This window comes from Rhipicephalus microplus, chromosome 1, assembly GCF_043290135.1.
Source record: "Rhipicephalus microplus isolate Deutch F79 chromosome 1, USDA_Rmic, whole genome shotgun sequence".
Classification (NCBI taxonomy): Eukaryota; Metazoa; Arthropoda; class Arachnida; order Ixodida; family Ixodidae; genus Rhipicephalus; species Rhipicephalus microplus.
Window position 1 is genome coordinate 81,015,930 of NC_134700.1, and position 13,485 is coordinate 81,029,414.

Genomic DNA, 13,485 nt, shown 5'->3' on the forward strand with positions numbered 1-13,485 from the left:
CTGGCAGCAGCAACTTCTGCACTAAATTTAAGAAGCCTACTAAAAATGGCACAAAGGCAGAATATTTGCACCATTAACAGAAAAATACAAGAATGACCTCCCTCGTTAGAGGTAGTACACGTAGTTGGCCACACAAAGCTCGTTGTGCTCACTGAAAGGTGGTCACCCCAAAGAACACATTGCCAATATCATAAATCTGTGAAAAAACAGATCTGGTTTTGTGCAACTGAAAGAAGAAACCAATTGAAACACGCAAGATCATTTAACAATAGCATAAGCCATTGCAAAGGGCTAGAACATATCTCTGTTGTACACAGAGCAGAATTAAAAGCACAACACAACACTAGAATCCTGGCATGCTGCAAAGGTGAAGTACAGCGTTACAGCTATAATATACATATGATTATATGATCCAGTAGAAGAAATACTACACGGTAGAGAACTTTTTCAACCTTTTTAGCCAGAGACTGGCGTTCATCGGGCAAAAAAACATTTCCCTGAGAAAACAGCAGTCTTCTTAATGAAGGCCTGACCTCAGATAGAACAAAGAAATAAAGTTTTTGTTATATGCATCGTCTACCTTATAGTATGTATGTATCTATCTATATATATGAACAAACAAAATATTGGAGGCTTTTTTTCTTTTGTTAGTGAATAAATGACATACCATATATAATATATATGAGAGCCAATACATTCTCTGCAAATATTGTGCCTCATGCATCATATTTTGCTTGAAACATCTCGCTGTGCTTTCTCTCGATGATAAAAACAGTGCAAGAACAACACATGAACAATGAGCATTGGTCTGAACAACCAACTTGTCCGATTTACTTACGTTACGAGTAGAGACCAGATTATAGACAAATGCCTATCTTGTTCCTTGCGTTCCTATCGAGCCATTTTGATATAAGAGCATGAATTAGAGGTTAAAAAGGGCTTTTATAGTATTTTTATAGCACCTATAAAAGCCTATTTTAAGTGTTGGGGCCTAAATACCTATAAGTGCCTATAAATGCTTATTTTCAAAATTGGTGCCTATATGAGCACTATTGAAGCCCAAGTTTTATTCCGAAGCGTGGTTTTAAATCATTATTTATGCAAAAAAGACAACATAGATATTTCCAAACATTATGAGATTCAACGAAGTCCTCTAGTTCCAGCAACTTGCGTAAAACTGCCGCCAACCGCAGTGAAATGGCACTCTCTGGCCACCTTAAACCACAGAACTGACATGCTGCGAGCAATTGGAGGAGGATCATGAGGAGTGCAAAAGACGCTATTTTTGCATTCCTAAGTAGAAGCACGTCTCAGCATCTGCAGAGAATGAGGAGAAAGAAGAAAGATGGGATAACAAGAACAGTGGTGTCTGTGGCAGAGGACGCGGGGACTGTCTTTTACAGACAGGTGTTGATTGTCTAGAAGGAACTGAAGAATCACCAGGAAAACCTGGGTGTTGTGGTGGGAAAGGAACAGCAGGCTCTTCAGTTCAGCCGCGGGCAGGTGGAGAACGAATGAAAAACCATGGAGGGCCATCATGGAATGCTCATGCTGATTCAATGGTGGGGAAGGCCGCAAAATCGTTATATCTTATACAGCGAAGCCTGACACAGGCGCCGGCATGTTTACTATCAATGGTGTATTTAGCATACATTCAGCCTTAGCCTCAATACGCGTATGCCGTATGAGATACCTTGGCATATGTCTTTAAGTGGCAAACATTAAAAAATACAGAACATGGCTGTAAGGTTTGTCTCAAGCCCTTACTAACCCATCTGCTGCAGCTTCTTCAGGTAAAAATGTGGTGTGCACGCGGCTTTTGTTTTTTGTAATTTACTATTTTAAGCACCCCTCTCTAGGTGACATAAGAAGTTGTAGTTAGACCCTAGAAGTTTTTGCGTACCCAGTGAAAAGCGTTCCACCACGGTGATTTTTCAAATAGGCTTGCTACGAGCCACAAAACCATGATGCGAAGAAGCAAGCTTGAATCCCTTGCCTTTCGCCCCATGTAGCCATTGTGAGCCTAATTCTTTCCTTGCTCTCTTCGGTATCGGGAATGGAGGATCACATGATGCACATGCACAAAGATTATCATGTGCAAGCAAGGTCATGCGGTTCAGCCTACTCGTGCACGTACGCCATCGATGTTGTGTCGTTTCGGCATTCTCTGTTGTGTATTACCCATTTCTGTGGGATGGATCAGTATGTGGGCGTACATTTGGAGAGGCTAGAATGGATCATGTATCGTAACCGCGATATACGACACCACTCTGCTGAAACTGCGGTCAGAGACGACACACCAAAAACAAGCTAAGCGTTACCAGGGTTGGCAAAGACACATTGTAGGAACGACGAGAAGACAAACGCAAGTGCAGTGAGGTGGTGGTAGTAGTAGTAGTATATATTAGTAGTAGCAGTGGTAGTATATGTGCTGTTATGTCAAAAAATTAACATATAATTATGAGGGATGCCATAGTGGAGATATCCAGAAATTTTAACCATCTTGTGTTCTTTATAACGAGCACTGACATTGTGCAGTACGCGGGCATCTACCTTTTCACCTCAATCCCGATGCGACCGCCGTGGTCGTAATCGACCCCGCGACATTCGGATCAGCAACGGAGCACCCTAGTCACTGGTCCATCCCGGTGGACGCGAAACGCGGGCCGATTAGTGTATAGCATCTCGCGGCCACTGAAAACAAAAATAATAAGCTGACATTTCATTTCCATGTTTGATTATTTTCCCCAGCTTTCATTCATTACATTCATTTTGAAAGGGCAGTGCAAAGACACAGGAAAAAGAAAGACATAGAGACAAAGAGTGCTGTCTTTCTTTTCCCTTTGTGATACGAAGCAGCTAGCCCAAACCAAAGTACTCCTCATTCATGCAACACAACGGAACATACAAATTACACATGCCACCTAGAATGTCAGGTGCAATGCTCTTAATGAAGTACCGTTTGAAATGCAGACTATAAACAGGAGACTGGACATTTTTCATTTGTTTTTCTAGATATAGCTAGCATTTAACGAAGTTCTTATGAAGAGTGTACGGTGAGCGACGCCAGAGCACCAATGTCAACGTGAAAGTAGCGACGTGAAAGCAGGATGATATTCCTTGCTGTACGTCACTCCCTCCATCATGGGGCGTACGCCTGCGAGAAGCACAAGTGTCTTTCAGTAGAAATTGAGCATTTTTCCGCAACATTTGAGTTGTAAATCTTAACAGGCATGGTCCTGAGTGCCCGGTGCATCAACTACACTTGCCTGCTCGAAATTGCCAAAGCTAGCGAGGGGCCCTATAGAACGTTCACTGGCCAGAGAGAAATTGATCCTAAGCGATTATACCTGGCTTCCCTCGCGTCTGGGGCATCAGTGGTGTGGTTATTTGCTGCTGTGCTGCCCTTCCCAGCCATGACAAAATAAAATAAAACCAGGAAAGTGTTGATTGGACGGTGAACACTTCACTCGCATTGCTCGACAAAAGACTAGTAAAGTCTTTAATCTGCGAATCACACTGGGAGTGCATGCCTATGTTCAACCTTTGGTGCCTTTGTGCTACCTTCAGCAATATGATTTTTTTTTTGCTTCTTGTCATTGATACAAGTCACCGACATCTTTGTTTTAAATTATCTCAATTTTTTTAAACTTATTGTGCCTATATTTATTATTTTTACGGCCTAAAACAGCATTTTACCTGCCTGTCTTTGGTGCCTAGAACACACTTCCTTTGTGCCTAAAAATCCGGCCTCTAGTTATGAGCTTTCTCTGCCACTGAAATGCCAAAACTACTGCGTTGAAAAGCGCTTTTGTTTGTACGCTTAATTGCAGCTCACATAATTCAACATAATCAGATCTCAACATTCAGGTGTTGAGCAGCTAAATATGCTGTTTAACCCCCGAATGCAGAGATGTTACTTGGCTCGTACTTGACTCATTCTTGACTCAAGACAGTCTTGACGGTCGCCATAAATCGTTCTCAAACTTGCGGATGACTTGAAGGCGACTTGGCTCGGTCGAAGTCAGGACAAGTTTCAAGTCAGCTGCGGGGCTAGCTTGAAAGCGACTTCACGCGTTATTTCAACATGACCACCTCTCGAATGGATGTCGCGTGAAAGGTGGCCGCTTTTGAGTTTGCTTGCTTCGCCATAAGCGAAGCATTTTTTCAGGCGCACTGCCTGCCGAAGATTCTTGGAACCGCTTTACGTGACCAAGGAAATCCGATGGAGTTGTACGACGAGCAACAATTCCACGCTAGGTACAGATTCATGAAGAACGCCGTGGGGCAGCTGCTCGTTATGTTGCCGCTCCGTGAAAGTAGGGACAACCGAAGACAGCCCGTGCATCCAGTGTTACAGCTACTGATGGCTCTCAGTCAGGTTTTACAGCGCTGGCACATTCCAACCAGTCACCGGAAATTTCATCCGCATTCCGTAGTCGACAGTGTGCCGTGCAGTCGGAAAAGTTACGCTACTCATCGCAAAGCACCTGTACGCGATGCTGGTGCGCTTTCCGCAACCGGCAGACTGTTATGAAGTGGCTGAGTTCTCTTGCGTTACAGGTTGTGTCGACTACACACACGTGCGTATTAATAGCCCCGGTGTCGACAACGCCAAAGTGTTCCGTAACCGCAAAGGCTATTTCTGTTTTTCTATAACACGACATTTTCCGTCTCTTTCGGTAAAAAAAAAATGACTCGGTGCTGTGATCGTGTGCCTCGTCTATCCTTTCGTCCCGTCTAGGGCGCTGTTGCTCGCTCAGAAAGACATCGCTTGTAGCACAACGCTACGTAAAATTACACACACATAAAAAAGAGGTGCCCCTATCACGGGTTTTTTTATCCGCGTCACCAACATGCAGCGATACATTGCTGCACCCCACGAGACAGAATTCTGCTGAGGGCAAATCCTGACCCCCGCTTTTTCTCTTGTTTACCAAGCTCAACAAAAGGATACGAATCACATTTGTTCCCAGAACTTGTTTGTTTTTTTTTTCCATAATAACTGCGACCTAGCCCATTACAGGCATGCAATGCACACAGGCGAACAGAAAGGCAAATTCCGTGAAAATCGTGTCACCTCGTGAGCCAGGTCAGCACAAATACATGCCATGGCGTTCGACTGAAAAAAAAACGACGAAAGAACCCAACACGATGCTTGTTTCGCCTCCAAACAAGCAACCGTGGAGAAACGCACCGCATTTGGGTGGCCACCAAAACCAGCGGGCAACAAACGCTTTACAGAAGCAACACTGCGCATCGCTGTGGTGGCAGGCACCACGTGCCGCTCGTTAGCCGTAAAATGGCAAGAATATGCCTGTGGCCCTTCGTTTTTATAGTTATTTTAAAACGTATGGTGTTCTTTTGGTGTAATGCATGCCTTACGCGAAAAACTTCATTATTAGCCTTGTTACCAGGCGAGCAACGTGTTTCTGTATTGAAGCACGTTCTTGACTTGACCAAGCAAGACAGCCTGAGCATCTATGAAACGCGAAGGCCGACTTGAGCGTTTTCAAGTCCGCTGCTTGCTTCGCGCCGACTTGCTCAAGTCAAGTCGAAGACGCGGCCAAGTAACATCTCTGCATTCGGGGGTAAGTATGCCAGCAATAATGTAATGAGTGATAGAGACATTTGCTTGAAGAAATAAAGTAATGCAGAAAGAATCATACCAAGCAGGATTTGGCAGCATGCTGTCTTCTGAAGCGGCACCTGGACAAACGTAATTTGTAGCCACCTTATCCAAAAGCACGTCTTTTTTCATTTTCTTGACCGTGTCTGGCAAGCTAACCTCACCAAATTTTTTCCAATGTGTTTTCTATAAAAGCAACAGAACACAACACTTTCAGAGAGAGGCGACATGCTAGTACATAAATTGATCCAGTCAAAAAATTACACAAATGCATTTCAGAGCTAAAAATTTAGAATGATTTAGATTCGCACGTCTGTTTGTCATTTAGGATTGTGATCTGAAAGTCTGAGCAGTTTGAAACTTGTGCAACATTATCCACTATTTGACAGAAACAGCCCCTCACCACTTTCGCTAAACCGACAAAAAGTAATATTGTTTTGTTTTTTTCGTACTCTTCTGCGCAACTTTCTCAGCGCCAGTCACGAAATGCATCACAGTAAAAGCTTGTTAATTTGACTGTCACAGTACCAGCAAAATTATCCTAATTAAACAAATGCTGAAATAACGAAAGTATCAAGAGCACAACAAACAACTCTATTACAGATCTCATTTCCAAGATGAACACGTAAATCCAGTGCCCACCTTGATTAAGAGCAGTGTAAAAGCTGCCACTTTGATCATTCGCAACATTCATCACGCGAGTGGGGCTGAAGACAGCTGTCTTCATCGAAAACGTGGTCCAACCAACACCACAATCAAGCGCATGAAACATTTTGTCGCCACAATTGTGGCTGCACACTGATTATTCATCCAGATAAATTCCCCAGAACAGCACAAAACACCTACTAGACAACAGCCGAGGAGCCTGCGGAAAGCGAGGATATCGCGAGGCTAGCTGCGACACCTTCTCTAACATGGCATCGAAACGACGGGACCACGAAACACCGGCAGTTCTCTCGTTTTGGCACATCGTGAACACTGTACCGCTAGTTCGGAGACGACGAACTTACCTCTGTATCCGCCCTGAGACCTTTCAGAGCTCTTGACGTCCACAGTATCGCTGTACAGAAGTTAAACTACGGATATCATGCCACAGAATACCCAAGGTCAATCTAAATAGGTCGCGAAAGCACAGAACACCTGGCGAAAGCATAGAGAAAGAAGAAGACAAGAGCGGACACTCCGCAAAACCTGGCCTCAGGAAGTGCATCACGACTACGTAACGAACTAGTGCTCCCACCAAACGTCAGAGGACGCAAGCGCAAAAAAACACAGTTATAATCAATTCATCAGAATTGTTTTCACAAATTAATAATTATACACCAAAATTTGGTATGTTTTTATACATAAAAACGATTTATTCAACACACCTTACGCGTTTATTTTTCTTCAGCCGTACTGTCATAAACACCATCTACCCAGCGACAAGCCCATGCATGACTGACAGCGAGACGCTTTTGTCGCTTTCGTCAACGTCGGCTGCGTCGACGTTTTCAAGCGTGAGATAACAGGTGAGGCACGTTTTCAAGCAAAGCTTGTTGAATGACATGTTGTTGGTCTTGTTCGGTCATTTTTTTCAGAAAACGATTACACCTGTGCGAATAAGACACCATGCAACAAACATAGAAAGATGCACACACACACGTTGCGCTTCGTGTGTGCGAGTTTGTTTGTTACGTGGCGTCTCATTCACGCAGTTGTAACCTTTTTCTGAAGCATGTAAGGACTGGGAGGTTCGCTAAAAAGAAAGTTTGTGGCTCTATGCGGCGGCTAGACGGGAACATTGTACAACGTATGCAGTATCGCAAAGGCGGCACGGCGTCAAGCCGAGGCGACGCGTGCTACATCTGCCACGGACGCGAGCGTCTGTGCGCTGAGCATAGCTGGGCAGCTAGGTCATAGGCTCGGTGGCTCGGTGCAAAATATTGAGAATCGTTCGCTGGGCCTCGCATGCTTCACGACGCGTTTCCCGAAGGCTCGGAACACGAATAATTCTTGGTGTGCCGGAGGCAAATCTGGACTAGCCAAGTGGCCATCATCTTCGTTTCTTCGCTAGCCTTGTGCCACTAGTGCTAGCGGCCCACAAATTTTTTTAACGTTTCCAATATAATTTTACCGCACAAATTTCAACTACGATTTTTCTTCCCAATGTACTGTGCTGATACGGCGTACGCACGAAGGTGTTCTAAAGTTTCCAGGCCACGATACCATTGCATTACAAGGGATAGCGGCCTGGAAACTTCTGAAGATCTTTGTACGTGGTCTTGACGTATATCTTTGTAAGTCAGAGTTCTATGGGTCAGAGATGTATCACTGGTTTTGTATTGTGCATCGATTAGCTAATCATTCAAAGGGGTTTGCTGGTACACTTATGACGTGCACATATCTTTTTCGTAATTTGACAGCGAAGCATCCACTTACTAACATTTTCAGACCGCGCTGACGCCATGCCGTCCGGCGGTCCAAGCTACGGCAGCTACTGCTGTGTATCGTGGTGCTTCAACAATGGCAGAACCCACAAGAAGCCTGGGACGAGTTTCTTCCGCGTACCACGGGACGGCAGGTGTGTTAAAGCTTTTGTATGGTTTGCATGTCTGTAGGCTTACTGTTCGTACTTGCTAAGTGAGGGTAACAATAAAAAATCACTATTCAAGCACTTCTCCTTTCAGCTGATAGTTCATTGCCAATGCAGGATGAAAGCATGAATGCACTATGCTGGACGCGATGATCTCCTGAGTAAGCCGGCCAGCCTATCGTACGCAACGTACAGGGTTTGTAGCGACCCTTTTACTGCTCAAAGTTTCATGGACCCTGGGCACACAAGGCTTAAAAGAATGGCTGTTCCCAGTGTGCAACCAGCTGCACCATGTAAGTGATTGACTGAAACTCAAATATGTGCATAGCAGCCACTTGTATTGAATCAGTGGCGACAGTTAACTGTGAAGATCTTTGTAGCCGATGGAGAAACCTCACTACAGAAGTAACACTTGGAAAGTCTTAAATTCTGTGAATTGTGGGCTATTACCTTCCTAACAGAGCTTTACACTTTTGTCATTTTTTGATGCTCTGGACCTGCGCAACTTGTTTTGAAAGACTTTAAAGGGCTATTTTACGTTATCTTCAAGCCTGAGTGCACATGTACGTATACCTTTCATCAGTGAAAGCTGCCACTGTTGATAATTCCAAAAATCACAAATTACTTGTTTCCTAGTTGGTGCCTTCTCTTTTCTTCCACGTTCGACCAATTTATGCGTTTGAAAGAGCTGTTTAAGTTTCCCCATGCTACAAGCTTTGTAACTTGTACCAACTGCACATATACTCAGGTGCTCTGAGCGTCGCTTCAAGTAGTGACTGTGACATGGCTGCAGAAGCTGCACTGCAAGGTGCGGATGAGCTTCAGTTTGTGTTATTTTAAGCCTCTTACTGACACATTGTCGTAATTTCATTTCTTCAGGACCTGCGGTAGAGGCTTCAAAAAGCGGTTCCCACACATTGAGGTGCCCCGATGAACAGGGTGCGTTCAGTGTCGCGATTTCTTTTTTTTTACCCAAATTGACTGTTGACCAAACCTCTGCAGGTGGCAGCTCCGTTGTAGCTGCTGAAAGAATTTCTGCTGATTTCGTCTTGCCCGAGAAAACCTTAACCAGTCGTTCAGCTGTCACAAAAGGAACTTGTGTGACCGGTAAGTTGTATGTTCACTTCAACACCAGAGTGGATTGATATAGAGACTTCCGCAGGCCGCTTGCAAGATTGTTCCGACAGCACTGTCCGAGGCACTGAACAAGCTTCACAAGACCCTCCAGAAGACGTCTCCGCCAACAGCTCCACGCCTGAGTGCCCTAGAGAAAATGGTGACTATGCTTTTATTGCAGCAGTTTTTAATGTGCTATTTTATGTTTAGGACATTCTGAGGAAAATATACTCAAAAGGACACTACGTGTGCACTTACAAAATGTAAGGGTGGGCTCTCACTGATTTTCATTTTTTTTGTGCATTGTCAACATTGTGAATGGTTTGTTTTTAGGTAGTGGAATCGAAAACTTTGTACCACAGAAAGTTGTGCACCTTGGGTCTGAAAGAGCGAGGAAAGTGCTCGTATGGGGTTAGTTGTTCTTCGCTTTTACATCAATTTTTTTGTTTATTGCAGTGCGTTCCTGTGTGCCAGCGACAATGTCTCCATCAATGAAGTACAAGCGAACCATTAAACATCTGCAAGCCAAAGTACCAGCACAGCGGAAAACTATCAAAAGACTGCAGAGACAGCCTCACCAAGCACCGTCATCGACTTCGAAGGCCCTTGAAGTTATCCGACCGCACGTCACCGAAGAGGTTTTTAAACTGCTTTCTGCACATGTTCGCTTGAGGCCCAAACGCAAGGGCAAGTGGTTTCCCGTGTGGTTCAAGAAATTCGCTCTTCACTTAAACTTCCGAGGTCCGCGAGCATACCGATTTCTGGCTCCATATTTTTCTTTGCCCTCCCGGCGTTCATTAAGGAGGCGGCTAGCTAATGTAAAGATGACTCCAGGCATAATTCCAGGAATCCTTTCTTCCATTGCAACAAATACTCAAGCTTGGAATGAACGGGACCGAGTGTGCGCTTTAGTTTTCGACGAAATAGCACTCAAAAAGAATTTGTACTATGATGCTGCAAGAGACGTTGTCCAGGGTTTTACAGATGATGGCACTCATCGCACTTCAACCATCGCTGATCGAGCACTGGTTTTTCTTCTTGTTGGCGTTTCGAGAAAGTGGGTTCAACCGGTTGCTTTTACTATAGGGTACACATCAACACCATCATCTGTTATGCATAACTTGCTGGTGTCACTCATTTTGGAGCTTAGGAGCATTAATATTGCAGTGAAAGCAGTCATTTGTGACCAGGGCAGTTCAAATGTAAGTCTCGCTAACCAACTAAGAGTGACTGTAGCAAAGCCTTTTTTTGAAGTTAATGGTGAGCGGGTATATTACATTTTTGATGTTCCGCATTTAATTAAAACAACGCGCAATAATGTCCAAGCGCACAAGTTATACATTGGGGATGACATCGTTAACTGGTTGCACATTGTAAGCCTTTACCAATCCTCACATGAGTTGCGGTTGCGATTGGCTCCAAAGTTGACTGAACGGCACGTTCATCAGAAACCTTTTTCTAATATGAAGGTCAGCTGAGCAACTCAGGTGCTCAGTGCATCAGTTTCGATTGCTATCACGGCAATGGTGTATGCGAAGGTGCTGCCTGCCTCGGCCATCACTACAGCTCACTTTTGTGATCGTATGGACAGGATTTTCGATGCTTTGAACAGCTCGAGTAAAAAAAGAACTTCGCAAAAGCTGCGGCATGCAATCATGAAAAATGATTCAGAGCTGATTGACTTCCTCCGAGGCCAGCTTCCCTGAATTGCATCATGGCAGCTTGCTGGCAGACGTCAACCACAAACCATCGTAGGTTGGCAAATTACAATTCAGGCAATTTGTCAACTATGGGACGACCTCTCCAAAAATTACAATTTTGAATACCTGTTAACACGCAGGCTTCAACAGGATCCTCTGGAGAACATATTTGACCACATTAGGCAAAAACAGGGTTGCAACACCAACCCCAATGTAGCACAATTTATTTGTGGCCTGAAGCACGTCTGCATAAGAAAACTCTTCAAGCTGTCAGAATACGGAAATGTCGAGGATGATGAATGTGACCTCCTCCAGGAGCAGCTCTTGCCATTCTCCCTCACCAGTGCGTCTCTTGTGGATAATGAGGAGTGTGCACAGCCACAGCCTGACGACTTTCCCGCTCTAGACGATCTCTCTGAACTTGCGACAAACATTCATTCCCATATTTTCGATGACTTCGCTGCATATTATGTAGCTGGTTTTCTCATCAAACACTTCCTTCGGAATGCATGTGACGGTTGCAGTTGCCCACAGTTACTGAAAGACGACAGTGAGGCGCTTAAGGGTACCCACCAGTATTTCACAATGCTCAAAGCATACCACGTCCCCAGCAAACTTTTTGGGAATCTCACTGTGCCATGAGAAGCAGCTTTTGCATACGTACAACAACTTAAATCTCACTTTCTTGCCATAATTGAGGCCACTGCACATCACCTGAAAGTGTGCGATGTTTTGTATCACCATCTGTCAAGTGTTGGCGATTTTCATTTCTGCTCTGCTGGGTGTCGCGCGAAGTTTCTGAAAATGTTTTGCCGGGTTCGTTTATGTTGGCATGTGCGTTTTGTGAACCGAAACTTAGATAGGGTTAGGTTCCAGTCTTCAATCTCGGGCATACAGCTTGACAAGTTCAAAGGTTAGCAATTAGCGGCGGGTTTACACTAAAGTATTCGAGTTGAGCCGAATCCTGCAACAGCTTTGTTATGTTATTACTTCGTTATAGCAGACTTCATCATGGTCTTATATGCTTATATTCAGCTCAACTGGACTAGCCACTCCTTCGTTGCATACATTGTTTAGGTTACCCGCTATGAGGAGTAGGGACACTGTGTATTCGCTCGAAGTGATTTGCATAACCTTAAAAAGAATGTTGGGTATCCTGTCTGTATTCTTGTAGCAAATGCGGGCAAACTGAACACTTTACTGTGGCTCACTCTGTCACTGTGTATGCTTTATCTCTCCAGCTCAAGTAATATATCGATAACAAAACCGCTTGTTGAAATGTCTTCGAGCGGGTAAGGAACACAGTATGAAGTGGGCACGGTTCACGTTATCACGCTTTTCGTATTTTAGCTTCTCATCAACCTCCTCATCTCGCCCATCAAAATTTTCAAAAGAATACCCAAACTGGTAGTGTTTGATGGGGCTGCGGACGCTGCCATTTTATTTTTATATAGCTTGTGAGTGATAACGTACGATGTAGAGCATTTGTGAAAAATAATGAGCCAAAGTGGTTTCCTTCTGCTATTTATTAGCCCTGCAATACTTCTCTCGTAGCACCAATTAAAGTTCACAATTCTGGATAAAGTGATGACTACAATCTATTTTAGCTCGCAAGCGTCACAGCAACACCCAGACGCAAATCACTTGATATCTTAAGTTTTTGATGAAGGCGACGCATAACAAAAGCCACAAGACCTGCCAGTGTTGTAGCATAAAGTTTGTCTTTCACGTAGTGAGCAAGCTGCAAAGCCCTACCTTTGTGAGGACAAGAGGGCATCAAGTCTGCTTTTTTTCATTTTGGACTAGCTGTTCTTAAGCACAGCCAGCACACTACACCTTAGCCTTTCTGCTATATTGTGTCGTGTGGTTTCTGTGCGCTCTTTTTTTCTATGCGTTATTTTGGTCAAGCCCAGGCCTGATTCGCGACTTCATTGCTGTGTATATGTCACTTCTTCATCAGCATTGTGCGCTGTGTTTTTGCCATAGATCCTTACCCACTGGCCCGGTGTGTCATACTTCACCAGCTTCGCGGCTCCTGCCAACTCTAGCGATGTGTGCGTTGTCTGTGTTTTCTATGTATTTGTTACAATATTTGTTACAATTTATTTGTAAGGCGAGATGCCTTTGTTGTCTACCTTTGTCATATTGTGCTTTTTATATTCTCATACTCTACCTTGCCTTTGAATAAAACATTGCGGATGCTCTGTTTCTTTGACTGATATATACATTGATCACTTGTTCCAAAAGAAAAACACAAGCGCGATGAATAAAACCGTAGTGAATTATGATTACCTGCATCTGTTTTTATTATAACTTAATCGAAATAAAAATTACGTCACGACCGATTCGCACGAACCACTGAACAAAACAAAACAGGGAATCGCTAAATCAAAACGACCTACAAAAACTATCCATTTGGGCGATGAATAGTGGTCTGAAATCATGAACTTTCCTCATAGCCAAAC

At 44.0% G+C, this 13,485-nt stretch overlaps 2 protein-coding genes across 21 annotated transcripts in view; one reads left to right on the plus strand and one right to left on the minus strand.

Annotated features, from left to right (window-relative positions):
• LOC119177954 (uncharacterized) overlaps nt 1-6,832 on the minus strand; it is a 40,833-nt gene extending 34,001 nt beyond the window's left edge. For 11 of the 17 annotated variants that reach the window (XR_012888463.1, XR_012888510.1, XR_012888474.1 and 8 more), the window contains exons 1-2: nt 6,640-6,832; nt 5,670-5,815 (exon numbers count right to left, since the gene is read on the minus strand). The gene's annotated coding sequence lies outside the window, so the exon portion shown is untranslated. Of the gene's footprint in view, nt 1-838; nt 2,695-2,884; nt 3,158-5,669; nt 5,816-6,639 lie in introns of those variants that run through there. The other 6 variants (XR_012888524.1, XR_012888453.1, XR_012888535.1 and 3 more) reach the window with 6 other exon arrangements.
• A 215-nt stretch (nt 6,833-7,047) lies between these two features.
• LOC142782714 (uncharacterized) lies at nt 7,048-13,239 on the plus strand. Of its 4 annotated transcripts, none has more exons than XM_075882261.1 (7): nt 7,048-7,140; nt 8,063-8,497; nt 8,953-9,012; nt 9,084-9,143; nt 9,207-9,311; nt 9,367-9,480; nt 9,777-13,239. In XM_075882261.1, exons 2-7 carry the CDS (start codon nt 8,335-8,337, stop codon nt 10,796-10,798), a joined length of 1,524 nt encoding a protein of 507 aa, XP_075738376.1. In that variant the 5' UTR covers nt 7,048-7,140; nt 8,063-8,334; the 3' UTR covers nt 10,799-13,239. The 4 variants fall into 4 exon arrangements, 3 of the variants coding, with proteins under 3 accessions (XP_075738376.1, XP_075738387.1, XP_075738383.1); XM_075882268.1 differs by lacking the exon at nt 7,048-7,140 and having other exon boundaries at nt 7,395-8,192; nt 8,322-8,497; XM_075882272.1 differs by lacking the exon at nt 7,048-7,140 and having other exon boundaries at nt 7,197-8,497; nt 9,207-9,480.
• Nucleotides 13,240-13,485: the final 246 nt, after the last annotated feature.